The sequence below is a fragment of the Saccostrea echinata genome, unplaced genomic scaffold, assembly GCF_033153115.1.
Source record: "Saccostrea echinata isolate AGI-Se365-2 ecotype Australia unplaced genomic scaffold, CSIRO_AGI_Sech_v1 ptg000056l, whole genome shotgun sequence".
In the NCBI taxonomy this organism is placed as follows: domain Eukaryota; kingdom Metazoa; phylum Mollusca; class Bivalvia; order Ostreida; family Ostreidae; genus Saccostrea; species Saccostrea echinata.
This window is the reverse complement of record NW_026889805.1, coordinates 14,521,619-14,538,665: the sequence shown is the minus strand read 5'-3', so window position 1 is coordinate 14,538,665 and position 17,047 is coordinate 14,521,619. Positions and strand designations below refer to the sequence as shown.

General features: G+C 31.0%; 1 protein-coding gene and 1 long non-coding RNA gene across 3 annotated transcripts in view; both read right to left on the bottom strand.

The window, feature by feature from the left end:
- Positions 1–515: 515 nt before the first annotated feature.
- Positions 516–10,622, bottom strand: LOC133173294 (uncharacterized). Of its 2 annotated transcripts, XR_009719015.1 has the most exons (4): positions 10,586–10,622; positions 9,915–9,989; positions 5,550–5,943; positions 516–823 (listed from the first exon to the last, which is right to left on the bottom strand). It is a non-coding gene; the product is annotated as an uncharacterized LOC133173294 (long non-coding RNA). The 2 variants fall into 2 exon arrangements; XR_009719016.1 differs by lacking the exons at positions 9,915–9,989; positions 10,586–10,622 and adding an exon at positions 7,173–7,207.
- A 2,008-nt stretch (positions 10,623–12,630) lies between these two features.
- Positions 12,631–17,047, bottom strand: part of LOC133173883 (uncharacterized) — a 32,313-nt gene continuing 27,896 nt past the window's right edge. Inside the window, exon 4 of the mRNA XM_061308952.1 lies at positions 12,631–13,172. Coding sequence (XP_061164936.1) covers positions 12,721–13,172 — 452 coding nt within the window. The 3' untranslated portion in view covers positions 12,631–12,720. The remainder of the gene's footprint in view (positions 13,173–17,047) is intronic.

Below are 17,047 nucleotides of genomic sequence, written 5' to 3'. Positions count from 1 at the left end.
ACAAAATTAAATCCATATGATGTTGTAATGTTTGCATATGACTTTGATTTATGTCACCCTGCTAGTTTTTCACTTATATCTATTTTTATGCAAAACATATAACCCCTTCTGCAGCTCTACCCTTGCCTTAGGGGCAATGAAAAAAACTTGAATCTATGCTCATTAAGAAAACTCTTGGATAACATTTGTCTTATATGACCAAATAGATCATAAAATGAAAGTTTTTAAATGTCTTTGACATTATCCCATTTTTCATATTTCTTCATTATCTCCCCTTGGAAAAGGATGCAGCCCTTTATTTGAATAAGCTTTATAACTCCTTTTAAGCTGAGATACATTGTACCAAATGTGGTTTACATTGACCAAATGTTAAAAAAAATTAGAAAATGTTAAAAGTTAATGGAGGTAAACACTCAAACATATAAATAATGCATTGTTGGACACCAAAGACTTCTTTTTATCAGAATTGTGCAATTGAACCTTTGCAATTGAGCCTTTGGATCAGGGGAGCTAAATTCCATATCCATGTTTAGCTATGGACCTTACTGTTAAACCAGGTGTGTTGTATCTCCTTGAAATAATTACACCATATACAAATGTAATTTTAAGGCAGTATGTTTTTAAATGTACTTTTAAAGCTTTAATTCAATTGTCACAGCAGATTTGGTGTAACTTCCAAGAAATATTTTCCGCATTGGCTGGCTCTCTCAGTTGGGCATTCAAGCACTCAAAATGGCTGCATGATTCGATCATTTTTTCTGATGAACACTAGGAATTTTCATTTGTCCTGGTTTTCTTCTTCAGCCCACCATCATGCATGCATCTATATTGAAATTAAATTTAAATGATCATTTAATCAAGCATGTTTTAAAAAAAAACACTTCCAATCATAAAATCCTTCCTGCATATTTATACATTATCATTTTATAAACTGTATGTTGCCCTACAATGTACATGTACTTATGATGTGCTATTTTTGTTTTAAATGTAATCCTTATACATTCTACTGTTATATGTATATGTTAATTGTTATTTGTAAATGAAAATAAATTTCAAAATAACAATCATCTTGAGAGTATTGCATAAGCCTACTGGCAAGTCACAGTAATCTGGTTCCCAAAGGCTATAATTCTGTCAAAAATCAACAAAGTGTAATGAAATGCAAACTTGATCTGTAACTTATCCAGGTACACTCACATATACTTAAAATCAGCTGAATACACATGTATCTGCGAGTGTTTAGAAAAAAAAATCCAGAAAACCAAGTGACGAAGACTGACAGACAGACTGATGGACAGATAAGGGGGAAACCTATACTCCCCTCCGGTGTCACTGGTAGGGGATTAAAATAATTACATACGGTGTGCAAATATTTTGAAGACTCTCTAAAACAGTAGTTTATTCATTAATTTAAAAATGAACATCATAAAAATATTGATCCCTAAGTACATGTGTACATGAACATGATGTGTCATATACATGTAGAACATGTAGAACATGCTTACTAAATAAATTAAAAGGAAAACCCCACTTTTCAGAGCATAGCTGTAATAAAACAAAGAAGTGTGGAAAACCAAATGGAACAGACTGACAGTTAGACCGTGAAGGAGAAAACCTATAGTCCCCTCCAGTTTCACCCACAGGGGACTAATAAAATAAGAAGTTTACACCCCCTCAAAAGTTAAAAGACCCAACTTTTTTTTAATTGAGAATTTTTTTTTCTAAATAGTGATAATCTTACATTTGGTGATTAAAACAGAATATAAAATTTAAAACTAGATTCACATAAAATTATGATGAATAAAGAGTAAAGAAAACATTTTTTTAAACATTAGAAATTTTAATTGATCCTTTTTAGCAAATATTTTTCATCACTTGCATCATTCTTGCTATGGCAGATTAAAATTTGAAGAAAGTAATTATCAAGAATATTAGATGTAAAGGTTGCAGGGGCTTTTTAATGACAATATTGTGTGTAGGAAGTTTTCACATTTATACACTGCGCTGTAGAAAGCCTGTCCATTGCTAGAATTCATTCACTATTCGGTGTCGTCTGCAGATCGGCACTGAGGGATCACTTTACCAAGCATCTGTCTGTGTCTAGCTGTCCGTCTGTCTGTCACACCCTATATCTCAAGAACTGTTAGAGGTATGGATTTGATATTTTGCACATACATTGCTTGGCACTACAGCTTTTGTAAATTATCATGGAGGTACCGACCTTGTGACCTTTGACCTTGACCTTTAAAATAGTTCATAGTGCTGATATACAACATATATTTGACATTTAAGAGGTAAGTCTATGCTATTTAGCATGTATACTATTTGTCATAAGGCAATATAAAAAATATCAGCATTACAATCCACTTGACCTTGACATTTGACCTAATTTGCAAAAAATATCTTGGGCAGTTAATTAAACTTATGAATATTGAATTTTGAGAGGCAGGGTTTAGATAATTAGCATTAATATATGTTCATGATCTCATGATTATGTACTTTGAAACCGGCTATGATATTCAGTTACCAGACAAACTTTAATATATTCAAATACTATGAAAATAAATCATGATGGGTATTTCACAATGGATCATGTAGACTAAGATTTGCAGTAAACACATGGTAAAGATAGACTGAAATCTCTTTTGAATGCTTATTGGAAACATGTTTAGCTCATGAAAAAGTACTTTGAAACTGTATAATATTCTGATACCACACAAACTTATACATGTATTCAAAATACCATTAAAATACATCGGGATCAGTATTCAACAATGGATCGTGAAGACTGACAATGGTTGCAGTAAAGACAGACTGAAATCTTTTGGAGGATTGTTGGAAACAATTAATAAAATGATAAATAGTTATTTCTAATAAATTCAAATTTAAATGTTTATTTGACATGTCTTTGAGGGTTAAGGAACCATATTTTCTTTGATTGTCAGATTCTATTGCAGTCGTATACTTAATCCATGTACGTCTTTTTTTTTTACAGGCAAATGCATGAACTATCAGTTTATCATACTTTATATATAGTAATTAAGTAAAAAGCTGACCATGCACTCATAGATTTGTTTACACCTGAAATGAAACTACAAAGCAGGTGACACATGTGTTCCTTGAAACATGTACTCTTGTTTAAATATGTTGTCTACATATACACTTAATGTCTTCAGCATATCCCTCTTATCGGTTAAATTTACAAAATTAACTGACATGTCTGCTTTTAACAGATTTTATCTAAAAGTATTTAATGATTTTATTGCAATTATAAATTCATTAAATCTATATGTCCTTTATTTGTCACACATAGTCTTTTAATTAGGGGTGTATTGTTATACCAGTTAATAATACATGTATGGAGATACCTTTCAACTGAAGTTGGTTTCCAGTTAAAAGCAATAAATTATCTTAACTCTTTTTTTTATTTGTCAATTTAAAAATTAGAAAAGAATTCAAGTCATCGTAAAGTACACTGTACTTTACAAAATGTAATTTCTTTTTTTTGGTTTTTTTTTTTTGTTTGTTTTTGTTTTGAGATATAGAATTTTGTATTAATTATTCTATAAATTATATTTAGGCCAAACAAAAAAATATGTGTGGTTCCGCTTACACTTCCAAAAAAATTAGGGTAGGTAGGTAGGGATTTTTTTTAAATTTTTTTTTTTTTAACAAAATGATTTTCTTAATTTTTTTCTAAATAATACCTATCACTGCTTTGCAAATGGCATTTAGATGTGGTGTGATAATATACTAGTCAATATTGGTCGGGGACACCTATATGCTAGCTTGCTTTGGATTTAACACTATTAAACACTTGCAATATGTTTTGCAAGGAGGCCGTCATTGCTGAAACTAAAACTTAAACTGGAGCCATTGATGGAAATCAAAATTCCGGAAAAAATATGAAAATTGCCAAAAAAAAAGTTAGGGTCGGGGGTATAAAATAGGGAAGGTCGGGTAACCGGAACCACACATATTTTTTTATTTGGCCTTATAAACAAACCTTATTTCATAATGATTGAAGAATGCATTTATTCCTAACAATTTTACAGTGAAAACTTTTATGATTTTTTATATTCTACAGTAGAACACGTAGAACAGAAGTAAAAAAAAAAGTGATATGCATCAATATATATCATAAAACACAATTAAGTCAAAATATTGTCATGATTAATTTTTTTTTTGCATTTCGATACTCATCCCTACTTTTAACTCAATGAATCTTTACTCTAGACTTTGTAATTTTTGAATGAGAAAGCATTTATGAGATTAGATTCAAAGCAAAGCTAGGGGCTGACAACAAAACAAGAGGCCTATGGGCCACAACACTCACCTGAGTCACTTTGGCCCTGCTGTTCTGCAACAGGTTTTCCCCCAATATACATGTATTTCTATGTAAAATTTTGATTGTATTTTGTGGCCCCATCATATATATAGTGGCCATTATTTGTTAAAAAAAATGAATCTACGCTACCAGAGGATGCTTCCACATTAATATGATTCATCATGGCTTTGTTGTTCTTGAGAAGAATTAAGCGTTTTAAAGATTTACCCAATATAATCCCTATATTGTGCCCCAGAAAGCTTGCACCTAATTTTCATCTTTTCTAGTCCAATATTTCTTGAGAAGAAGATATTTAAATTTTTTTCCTAATATTTCAATGTAAAAGTTTGATCCCCTATTGTGCCCCACCCTACCCCTGGGGGACATGTTTTGAACAATTTACAATCTACACTACCTCAGGAAGCTTTCAACTACATTTTATCTTTACTAGTCCAGTAGTCTTGAGAAGAAGATTTTTAAAGATTTTTTTTTCCTATATATTTCAATGTAAAACATCCATTCCCTATTGAGGCCTCACCTTACCCCCAGGGGCCATGATCTGAACAATTCATCATCTACAATTCCTTAGGCAGCATTTATATAAGTTTCAGCTTTTCTGCCACAGTGGTTCTTGAGAAGGAGATATCTAAAGATTTTTCCTATAAGTAAGTAAGTATTGTGGCCCCATCGTGCCCCCCCCCCCCCCAGTGGCAAGATTTAAATAATCTAGAATCTACACTACCTCAGGAAGCTTCCATATAAGTTTCAGCTTTTCTGTCTCATTGCTTCTTGAAAAAAGATGTTACAATGACCCCACCCTATTTGCATTTTCCTGATGATCTCCCCTTGGAAGGGAAATTGGCCCTTCATTTTAACAATTTAGAATCCCCTTTGCTCAAGAATGTTTTGTACTTTGCTTAAATTTGGCCAAGTGGTTCTTGAGAAGAAGTTGAAAATGTGAAAAGTTTACAGATGGACGGACAGACATGTGATCAGAAAAGCTCATTTGAGCTTTCATCTCAGGTGAGCTAAAAACTCAAAAAGAGGGAAGGGGTGTAAAGTCATACATGCACCTTGTCCTTTAGCTTTCATGAAAATTGAAAATATATGTATTTAAAAAAATCAATGAGAGAAACTACATGTAAAAATTAGTTAAAATTAAATGGTAGTAATCATAATTGTTAGGTTATTAACAATCAAGATAAATGTTTAATTCAATTACCAATAAAGAGATCCAAGTTTAAAGCCATATTTCCAAAGGTTGATTCTTTGTCATCAAAACTCCTAAAATCCGTCTTAGTCTTAACTTGCACATCTTCCTTGAATTTTTGACAATCATGATTTTTGTTAATTTTGTCAGTTCAACAGTATTTCCTGACTTTATGGAAGTCTGAAGAAAGTCCTGAGGATTACACTCTACTATTCTTTTTTTTCACACTCCCATGGAAGTTATTCTGATTTGTCATATTTGGTTTCTCACAATCCTTAAATCTTTCTAATGTGGCTATACATGCTTCCTTTAAACTTGGTTGATATCATGTGTTCTATAATCCACCACAAGCTGTAGAACAGACGTCCTTCTTCTTACAGGGTTTGTTGCTAAGAAATGTTCATAACTGAAAAGATAAAGTGATTCCCATCTATTAGAATGTTGAAGACCTTTAATGAAATATCAAGATTACAAACAGTATTCAAGCTCAAAAGAGGTGGGATGAGTTATAATGGAGGAATAAGCATCCCCTGTCAACTAGTTACACCTGCTGTGAGCTCCTTGTCATAATAGGGTGAATGGATAAATCTGTAGACACTTCAGTATGAAAATAACAGCCTAACAATTTCTGTATGAAAACATCAGTAAACACTTGACTTATCTGTAGACTGTATTTGTTAACAAGGTCATTGTAACAAACACAGAATTTGCAAAATGTTGGCTATACCTGTATCATCAACTTATTTGCCAATAGCTTGCCTCATTTTAGTTATTGTTTGTACTTGGTACACATGCTCTTGCCCTTTGAATCAAATGGGAGACTTAAACTCCATATGCAGGTGATAATGCTACATAAGTAAGAGAAGTTAATAATAGAAAAATTAAAGTTACGTGTTTATCATAAAGTTTAATTGTTACCTTGCCATTAATGTCTTTAGTAAAATATTCAAATATGAAACAGATGTATAAGCCTCTGTGGTGTCTTCAATTTTGAGTTCAAAGAGATATACATGTGAATGAAAAAAATTAAATATAATGAATAGTGATCAATTTAAGAAAATCTATAAGCAATACAAATCTGTGAAGTGCCTGGCAAAAAACAAGGACCCTCTGGAAATTCCAGAGGTGGGGTCAGATGTCTAGGAGGAGTAAGCATCCTCTGTTAACCGGTCACACCTGAATAAGTTAATGTAGGAATAAAAATGAATAATTACTATCCATTGATAAAGCATCATCAGTATATCATTATACATAATATATCTAGTAATGTAGCGTTAGTATGTATAGGACAGGAAATACAAAATATAGTTATTTATAAAACAGTGTATTTTCAACTTCAGGTCATCATATTAAGAAAAATCCTATATTTCCAAACATTGAGGAGGACTGGTGGCTTTCATTTGTTTCATTGTATTTAATCATGTAAATAATGTACCTGACCACAAACATATGGCATGTGGCTTACATGTAATCGTGCTATATTACGCATGCATCAAAATTTAATTCTAATTATTGCTTAGTGTTCACACGGAGTTAATGCAAAGAAATTTGATGCGCAGTAAATTAATTTGAATTAACTTATTTGCATAAATTCTCCATGTGAATGTGGTTCAAATTTAATTTGTATTAACTTACGTTCAATTCGAATTAAACCCTCCTTGTGAAGACGACATAAAATGTACATATCTCATACTGTACACCCTCAACAAAGTTTCACAACCAGTTAATACATATTCTTTTCAGCTGTCAAAATCACATTCGCATGATTAAAATGAAAGTGAATGTTAAGTTGAATACCGATCCCGATTAGACTAAAGACAATTAAAGGACTGTTAAGGACCCTCTATACACTAAATCAAAAATGTTTTTAGTCCAAGATAAATAAATTGAATACTTTATTTGCATGTGTTTTCTCACTTAAATAAACAATGTGTAGAGATTTCTGTTCATCAATACTTTAATGTCTTTGAATATTTTTCTTAGGGTGTAATGTACCCTATGCTGAACATGTTGAAATTCAAGAAAGTAAAGTAGATCTGATTAGCTCATTATGTATGCCTTTATATAATATGATTTTCTTATTCAATTGTTAAGAATGCTTGCATTAACTAAAATTCAATAACAGACTGCTAGGATTTCAATAGATTTATTAAATTTGATTTAGACCCCAGGGCGAATTAGTCTCTATCTCCATAAAATACCATAAAATCAGAGCTCTTTGGTGTACAGTATATTCAAGTGGAATATAATTTAAAATTGACATAGAGTGTAATTGATTTGTATGTGAAAACTGAAATTAAAATAATCATGGAGGGTAAAAAATTGGGAAGGGGTTACAATCTTTCAGATTTCTTCTAATTCCATCAAAAAATATATACAGAGAGCTTAATTTATGCAATCTAAGTAATACACAGATGATAACATTTCTTGTTCATTTGAAATTACATATAATATTCTTGGCACACAGACTTGTTCACTATCAACAACATGTTTACCTTTTAAATGAAATTTTAATATCTGGTTAAAGTGGTAACAGATACTCTTTATTAACAAACTGCTCTTAACATAATTGATCACTCAGGTTTACAGGGTCTGCCAGTCAATCGATATCAAACATTAATTAATAATGATTCCCTCTAAAAGATTATGAGGCCCCTTATATTTTTTGTTGTTATTGTCTTGTCTTTTATTGTCTTGTTTAGTATTTTTAATACACTTACAAACAACTTGTTCCTTAACACTAAATAATGATTTAAGTTGACTTTGGTCTGAGTAATTACTGTGCTTTTCCAGTCACTGCACTTAAAAATACTAAATGCATCTGCTGTAAGTTTTACTCGCATTAAGGTGTTGATTATATACTGTAGAAGCACAAATTTTCGTGGGGATAAAATTTTGTTATTTGTTATCTGAGAAGGTTTTGTGGGCATTAAATTTCGTTGTTACGAATGTAACCCTACTCATTATACTGAAATGTAAAATTTCATGTGGGATTTAATTTCGTTGAATAGATAATGTTAACAATTATGGTTAACAATGAACAACTGTCGAAATAAAGGAATGTTTCTGCTTTAAAAGCATATACATGTATTGTATATATATATATATATACATGTATATATATAAAATGTAGCTTCTCTGGCCTTTCTATTGATAATGTAAATAAGTGAGCAGAGTCATCTAGTGTGATTACATTTTTTATTACTTTGAGGGGAAAAATCATAAAACCTGTTGAAATTTTTGATTTTTTTATTCTATCGGTAATTGCTAATAGATCCAGTTTTACATAATGCCAATGTTAGCTTCACTAATTTATGCATAATTAATCCCATATTCAAAAAAAAAACAACAAAAATTACTTTTCCCTGCATTTTCCAGTGCCTCATGTTAGAGTGGGAGTGAGTTTAAAAAAACTGCAAGATTTCAAACAGCTGCAAATCTCTGTTATTTATGTCTCTATGATGTACACCCTTGATGACAGAAAACTTTTGAAGGATTTTGAATATTTGTAAATGTTCAATCATAATTCCATATAACATACTTGTATTCTCTGCATTTGGAAAATCTTAATTTTCATTTATTTTTTTTTTTTAAATCCCTGAATGGAAGTAAATCTCTTCATTTTGAATTTCAGTGGTTGCATTATACCCCAATAAATACATGTATAAGTGTGTATCCCTCCTTCTTTGTTTTTTTGTTTTTTTGTTTTTTTTTTGTTTTGTTTTGTTTTTTTTTTTTTTTTTTTTGTTTTTGTTTTTTTTTTTTGCTGAAAATAAAAGTGTGCACACAATAAAAGAGAATTTATAGTAGTTCTTATTTGTTTAATATATTAATACATTACATGGTATACCCCAATGACAACAATGGCCAATGGTGTAGTATTAATTATCTGTCCTGTTTATTATGGAAAATAGCTAAATAATGAAAATTATTGGTATGACTGTCAGTTGCAAACATCTTTTTTTTTAATATCCCATTTAAATAATTTTATTTTACTCTTTATCTGGACTACATGTATCACTGGTGAAGTTCCATCTTTGTCCTTTAAACTGAACCTTTAATTTTTTTATACTGGCACAATTAACTGATAACATACAGACTTAATTTTAAATTTATTGATCCTCCCAAATATTTGCCGGTCTTGGGCCAACAGACTGTCATTAAGGTAAATAAATATTACATGTAAAACACTGATTCATGACTGTAGTATGAAACAATGCAGGAAAAGGTATACAGATCATGCTGATACACAAACACATTAACATGAACATGAACTCAGATCATTAGAACTTCAGGTAGTGTTTGTTTTTTTCCTGACATGTAGCTTAAATTAATTATACTATTAAATGAATGAATATTATATAATTGCATTCATACCATAAACTTCTCCCTGCTGTGTTCTGGGAATCCATGAACATTGATAATTTTCTGATCCGAAATCAATGAATCTACCTGAAATGTATTATAATAATAACATCAGTTTTAAAACATGAATTCCAGGATGATAAATAAATAGGAAAATATTCTTTAATGACTGTAACTTAGTAGAAGTCGCATCATTTTCATGAATCATCACAGTCAGGGACCTATATACTAGTATATAGGTCCCTGTCACAGCTATATTTACATATTCTCTCAAAATTGTCCCAATGCAATAATGAGTGCATGTCAATAAAATGACAAGTATCAATCTTTAAATTCTCATACTTTGAAATCTTTGTACACTGTACATTAAAATTAGGGCATGTCACTGTCTAAATGCACAGCATGTCTTTGACATAAATATCAACTTATATTATAAGCTGCACTATATCTTCAGTTTGTCAGGGCTAGAAGATCACGTTGACGCAGGGACCTATACATGCTTAACAATTATATCATTATGTCCCTGGGAGAAGTAAACAGCTGCCCCCCCCCCCCCCTCCCCTTTCATAATTTAAATGTGCAGAAATTATTTCTAATATTCACGCCTCAGAAGTACATGTGTTTTTTTAGTTGACAGCTTAATGTGTACACAATATTAACAATGATTTTAGTAGCCCACGTACCTATATATAACCCAGGCAGACTGAACGTTTCCCCTGCCCATAACACATGGCGTGACCGACTCTACTTTCGTTTTTAATACGAAACCTTCGAACTTGACATGACACATAAACAAGATGCGAAACGCAAGAAAACATTTAAAATTTTTGACAATATATTTTGCTACACATTGCAAAAGATCAACGTTGATTCAATAAAATTGAAATATTAGATGCAGAAATAGTTTCTCTCCGCGAGTACAACAAATGCCAATACGGAACGTGTTTATTTTCCCAGAGACATACATGTAGATATAGAAAAAAATTTCTTTATGTTTTTACTAACATTAATAATAATAACTTTTAGTATATTGGTTAAAACCATTTATACTGCAATCATGCAACGATGCACATTGTAACTATACAGCATATACATGTATACATACCGTAGGAAAAATATTGAGTAGACAATAATGCCGTAATGTCATAATGGACACATATCTTTACTCATTAATTCATAGGCCATATTTAATACATAAAATTTTTCATTTATTTATTTACAGATTTTTTACTTACCTTTTACAAAGTTTACTTCATCCTCATGTACATGACTAAGTGTGAAACGGGTACTGTATTATGATGTCATTTACGACGTCATTTGATGTAACGAGCATGCGCACTCGCAATGTGTGTAAGTCTCGCCGAGAAGAAAAAATGATGGATCCGTGGTCATCTTATACACACTCATTACACAGATCTCATGCATCCGGTCAAATTAACACTTCATTTTTTTGAAATGGGATGCATCCTAGGACATTTTCCAGTTGATTTATGATAAAATCCAACTGAACACCACCATTTCGTGTTCATTTGGATTTTTCCGTGTTCATTTAAACGTGTGCCGTCTAAAGCACGTGTCCAATTGACAGGGTTTACAAACACACCTACACACACACACAAAATGTTTGTTTTAAATACTATTAAATATTATTCCTACTTTAGACTTCAACTACCCAGTGATTAATTATCAATATTATCGAGGCCGAGTCTAATTATTTCCACCCTAGATACTTTGATAAATTTTCTTGAATGAATTTTTAATATTATATTAATTATTTTAAGATAAAAAAAATCAAATGTTTACCATCCCGATTTCTTAGGAGGCCATCTCAAAAGTTGTCAAATTTTACCATTCAACCCTATGGGAATTTGTTGGAAAAGCGCCAAATTATCAAATTTTTCCCATGTTTTTTTGTATTTCTGCCCTGGGGATTTCCTTTTCAGTCAAATACATGAAAGTTATTGTAAAAAGTCACCAAATAGGGAAATTTCAAAAAAGTTGACCATCTGGTTTGGTCTAGGAATTACATGTATTAAAAAGTTTATTTTTTCCAATGCCTAATACCTCTAAATTTGCCATATTGCAGCATACATTTGTATATAACGGGGCGGATAAATTATTTTGGTAAAAAATAACAGTGTTTAGATTGCTGGATGTTTCTTTTGATGTTCTGTCAACAGTTTTTAATAAAATGTCCATGGACGTCTTGAAAACTCAAGCGAGTCATGTGTCATTTTTCAGCGTCATGCATTGCTTTGAGAACCGGAGAACATTGACGTCGTTAAAGCCATTTCAGCGTTTATTCCTAATCATTGTCTTAAAATCACATTTTAAGACCCATAAACTTTACAGATGATATAATATAATGTTAATTTTGTATCAAAATTACAATACTTAGGATAAGTGTTATGTTGCACCTACGAATGCATGAAACTAAAAAGTTGTGCAAAGTTATGCGTACTCGAATTAGACTCGGCCTCGTTAATATTTTGTCCTTTGAAAATTTGCATCTTTATAGACATTTCCTGGCAATATAATCCTTTATTGCTTTATTCCATGATCATTTTATGTCTTTATGCAGCAGAGCATATTGCTGAAATGGAAAAAAAATCTAATTCCACTCTCTGTCCACGCATTGTCTTTACCTGAAATATTCTCTATAAAGGATTGAAATGTATCTGTAACTTATTTTATTTTTCTGATTATTTTCATGCTTAACTTTCGAAAATCATTAGAACATTAAATGCCTTTAATTAAGCTTAGGTATTCTATCAAATGAGAAGTCGCTCTTTCACACTTTACACAACCAATATACATTTCATTTGTCTGTACATATGTTTAAACATGAAGAAGGAGTGTCTTTATCTGAAGTTACAACAACGGTCATTCTTGCTGGAAGTTGCGGTCTCTCTTCAAGAGTCGTGCATAACTCATCTAATACAGTTCCGCCAAGTGTTTGATCCCGAGATTCTATGTGGTTCGAACCATCATCGATTTCCATGTAAACTGACGCTATGTCGTTGTCCTCGTTAGCTATATTTACTGTCCATTTTCTACATATTGACATCGACATCCATATTATTGTACACACCACTATTATTGATATCACAATACTTCCAATATATATTACTACTGTTTTCAGCTTTGTCGTTGTTTTTTGATTTTTACCTCTGTCATTTTTCTGCATTGTGGTCATTTCTTTTTTAATTGTTACTGTTATATTTGATAAATGTGTAGTTGAGTCTGTAAATTTTTCAAGAGGAAAAACACCTAGAAAAAAAGAAAGGACACTGATACATGTAATACTATAGTTTCACTATTTAAGGTATGCAATGCATAAGGAAGGAATCTTGAACACTTTTGAATCATTTTAAACTAGATAAATATGTATTGCTAAATAATGATGAAAGTAAAATATACCAAATTTACATGACTGACAACATATTAGAAGCCGGCTATTTTGGACCTTAAACGTTTTACAAGAGTTATCTGCGCTTGATGAAAGATGAAAATTTCAATTTTTTCCAAATATCTTTGGTAGATGATTTATTTTATTTCATATTTTAATTAAGAGAGAGTTTATGCATATTTTCACCAAGAGATTTGTATGAACTTCAAATTACTTTATACAATATCTTAATAAAACATGCACTGCCCATCGACTTCAATGTAAAATTCAAGGTGCAATTAATAGGACAATAAACAAAATTTTGTAAATTCCTTTGGTGGAGTACTTTTATTTGATAACACCTTCAAAAATCAAAATGCTACCATGATTAAAAATATAAGACCATTCATTTATTAGGTACAAAATATGGTCGTTATACATTGAATACCTTAACTGAAGAGACAATGTTAATGAGTTATCAACCTTTTGTTGATGCATCCAGAAATTTGTTGTTTGTACATCCCAAAACACGATCACATGTGTTATTGTCACACTGACATATGTACTGACATAGCCGACCATAGAAGGGATAGTGACACTGACGGGAACAATTATCTCCAAAAAATCCGGGAGGGCACTCTGAAAAGAGTGTGTATTCAACATCATTTGAGAAATGATGAGCAGTAAATTTGTATAAGGTCATGCGATCATATTTTAACAAACCTCTGCATTCTCCATTATATAGAAAGAAGTGTGTGCAGCAGTTTAACCTGGAATAAAATACAATAACTAGAAATCTATGTATCCATAATCATGATTACTATTTAAAAAATTGAATAACACATATAAATCAAATATTCATGTATTTCGTCTCCATATATCAGTGAAAATTACCGGAATGTAACGTAAAACAACATACAATCAATTATTTCGACATGTTTTGTCAGAAAGAATATTTACTCACTTTCCGCTTTTATCTGGATGAGTGTTTTTGCACTCCGCTTTCGTTAGTATTCCAATATTTAAACAAAAAAGAAAACTTTTTAACATAACATATTCCATATCAATAATTCCATCTACAAGATTAATGATGCGCAACAACTTTGAGAATTTAACCAAATAAATCATTTTGCAGCTATTGAAATATTTGAATTATTCAAGGAAAAAAAACTTCCGTGTGTTAAAAGCAAATTATAAAATTAATTAATATGTAAACGACAGTTTTAATCATTTGGAACGAACGACGCGGACGGAAGTTATTCTCTGGACTTTGTCCCAGATCAATTTTGCCTGATAACAATATTGTAACTTTTTAAAATGATTTGATAGATGGTAGAAACGTATACCACTGAATAATATAAATTAACTGATTTATTGCATGGGAGTACTCAATGAATGGATGATATTAAATAAGAATAGGATTTTTAAAATATCTGACGGACTTGATGACAATCTTAACACAGAATCAGAAAAAATGTTTGAATGTTTCAGATTAGTGTTGCATGGAGGAGAATGTGTCATCTGCTAATCATTCATGTTTTGCTATTGTTTTTGGTCGATTTACCTCTGCAATAAATCAATCTTTTTAGTCTAACAACAAAGCTTTATGATAAAGGTGATGATTTTTCAATCGTCAACTTTCCTTACTTATGCAGAAATATACCCTTATCACCTGCACATGGGGTGTATGAAATATGTATATCTCTCAGTTGATTCGATACGCAAGAGCATGCTGTTCGTGTGAACAATTTCTAAAACGAGGTAAGTTATTGACAAAAAAGTTGATGAAACAAGAATATCAACAGTCTCGTTTAAAGTCATCATTTCGTAAGTTCTATGATTGATACAATGACCTTGTCAGCAAATATACAATCTATCATTAAGTCATATGCTGACTAACGTTTTTCATACTATTTGTTAGGCCATTATTTACACACTGAATTGGGGTTTCAAACTTCACATGTGTATTTCTTATGACAGGACCTTACCACTTATGACATGGATACCAACAACTTTGACCTTTTGACCTTGACCTAGGAGTTTGACCTACTTTTGAAAAACTTTAACTTTGGCCATAACTTTTGAATGGTTGGTGCTAGAGCTTTCATACTTCACATATGTAGTCTATGTGACAAGACCTTCCTTTATATACCAAAAACTTTGACCTTGAAGTTTTACTTACTTTTTAAAAAACTTTAACCTTCGTCATAACTTTTGAACAGTGGGAGCTAGAGCTTTCAATTTCACAGGTATATTCCTCGAGACAAGTCCTTTCTTTGGGTACCAATTTTTTTTTTATCTTTTAGCCTGGATTTTGACTTGCATTTGAGAAACTTTAACCTTCGCCATAAGCTGCCATACGGAGTATCAGAGTTTCACAAACACATCTTGTTTATTACTGTTGTTGTGTGAGATAAAATTATAAATGAATAAATAAATCATTAGAGTATAATTCATATTATCATACCTTCAAATCTAGGCGTATATAGTCACGTGGAAAGTTCATCTGTCTCACTCAATGAGGGTATGGCACGTAAGATATCTCACCGTTGTATTTGGTATTCACAATACAATAATCGCTACAAAATCTATGCTTTCAAGGTACAGTTTTGTGTGTGTTTAATCCATATATTTGTGATACTCTGAATATCATAATTGTTTCATCTTCACAAAACGTAGGTAAAAAAAATTCATATCATAAACAAACAAACTGGCGAATAAATAAACAGTCAACTAATGAAGTACCACCACACAAAACCTACATGTACACAAATTGCATGGCTTATGATATTTGATTAAAAGTGAGTATTTTAATAGAGTAAAATGAGTCGCAACTGTAACCCCTCAAATTAAATATTTCCTTTGAAGGTAACCTGATCATCTTAAATTGCTATTTATGTTGAACAATTTTACTTCATAAATCAGAATTGTACAGATAGAAAATTCATTCATAAAAATCTGTTTAGATGTTAAAATACTTATCAAATTGAAAGTTTTTCTTTTCTAAAGCTAGCGGAGCATTTTAAATTGAAATAATTATCTCCATTAGCTTTGTCTTCTAAATCATGGAATTAATATCTCTTTATAGGAGTTGATTTGTTTTGATTGCAATTTAAAGCTGTGGTCAGTAGAGCAATTATCTTTTCCCAACAAGAGAGAACTCTAGCTTAATTAATGACACACACCTTCTTTTACTTTATTATTGATCAAACAACAAAGATTAAAATATAATAAATGTGTGTTTCATAGCTGAATAGACCTAAGAAGGGTGGTTCAAAATTCATATTTATAAACATAGATAAAAAAAATTTAAAATTTACATAATGATTAGAAGGAAACTAGTTTATTATTTTTAAACCAATCATTTAATTATTTGTTTCTAAGCATTAACCTTAGATTTTGTATAATTGAAGGATTGGGGATATGTTTAACAATAAAATAAAAACCAGTAAAATGGGGAGGTAGTGGTGACGATATATTATGAATATATCATGAATGTGTATTATATAAAGTAATTGAATGTAATTGAAAAAGTAATGGAAATTACATGGTATTTTTTTCAGTGTAATTAATTAAATTACAATTACAAGTACTTGAAAAATGTTCAATTACAAATTGCTTCCAATTACTTCGAAAAATGTAATTAATTACAGTCAATTACAATTACTTTTTTTCAATTACCCCATCCCTGCAATGAACAATAGACATTCCAAAGAAAAACAAACCATAAAAATTCTATGAAAAAGGAGATGGATTA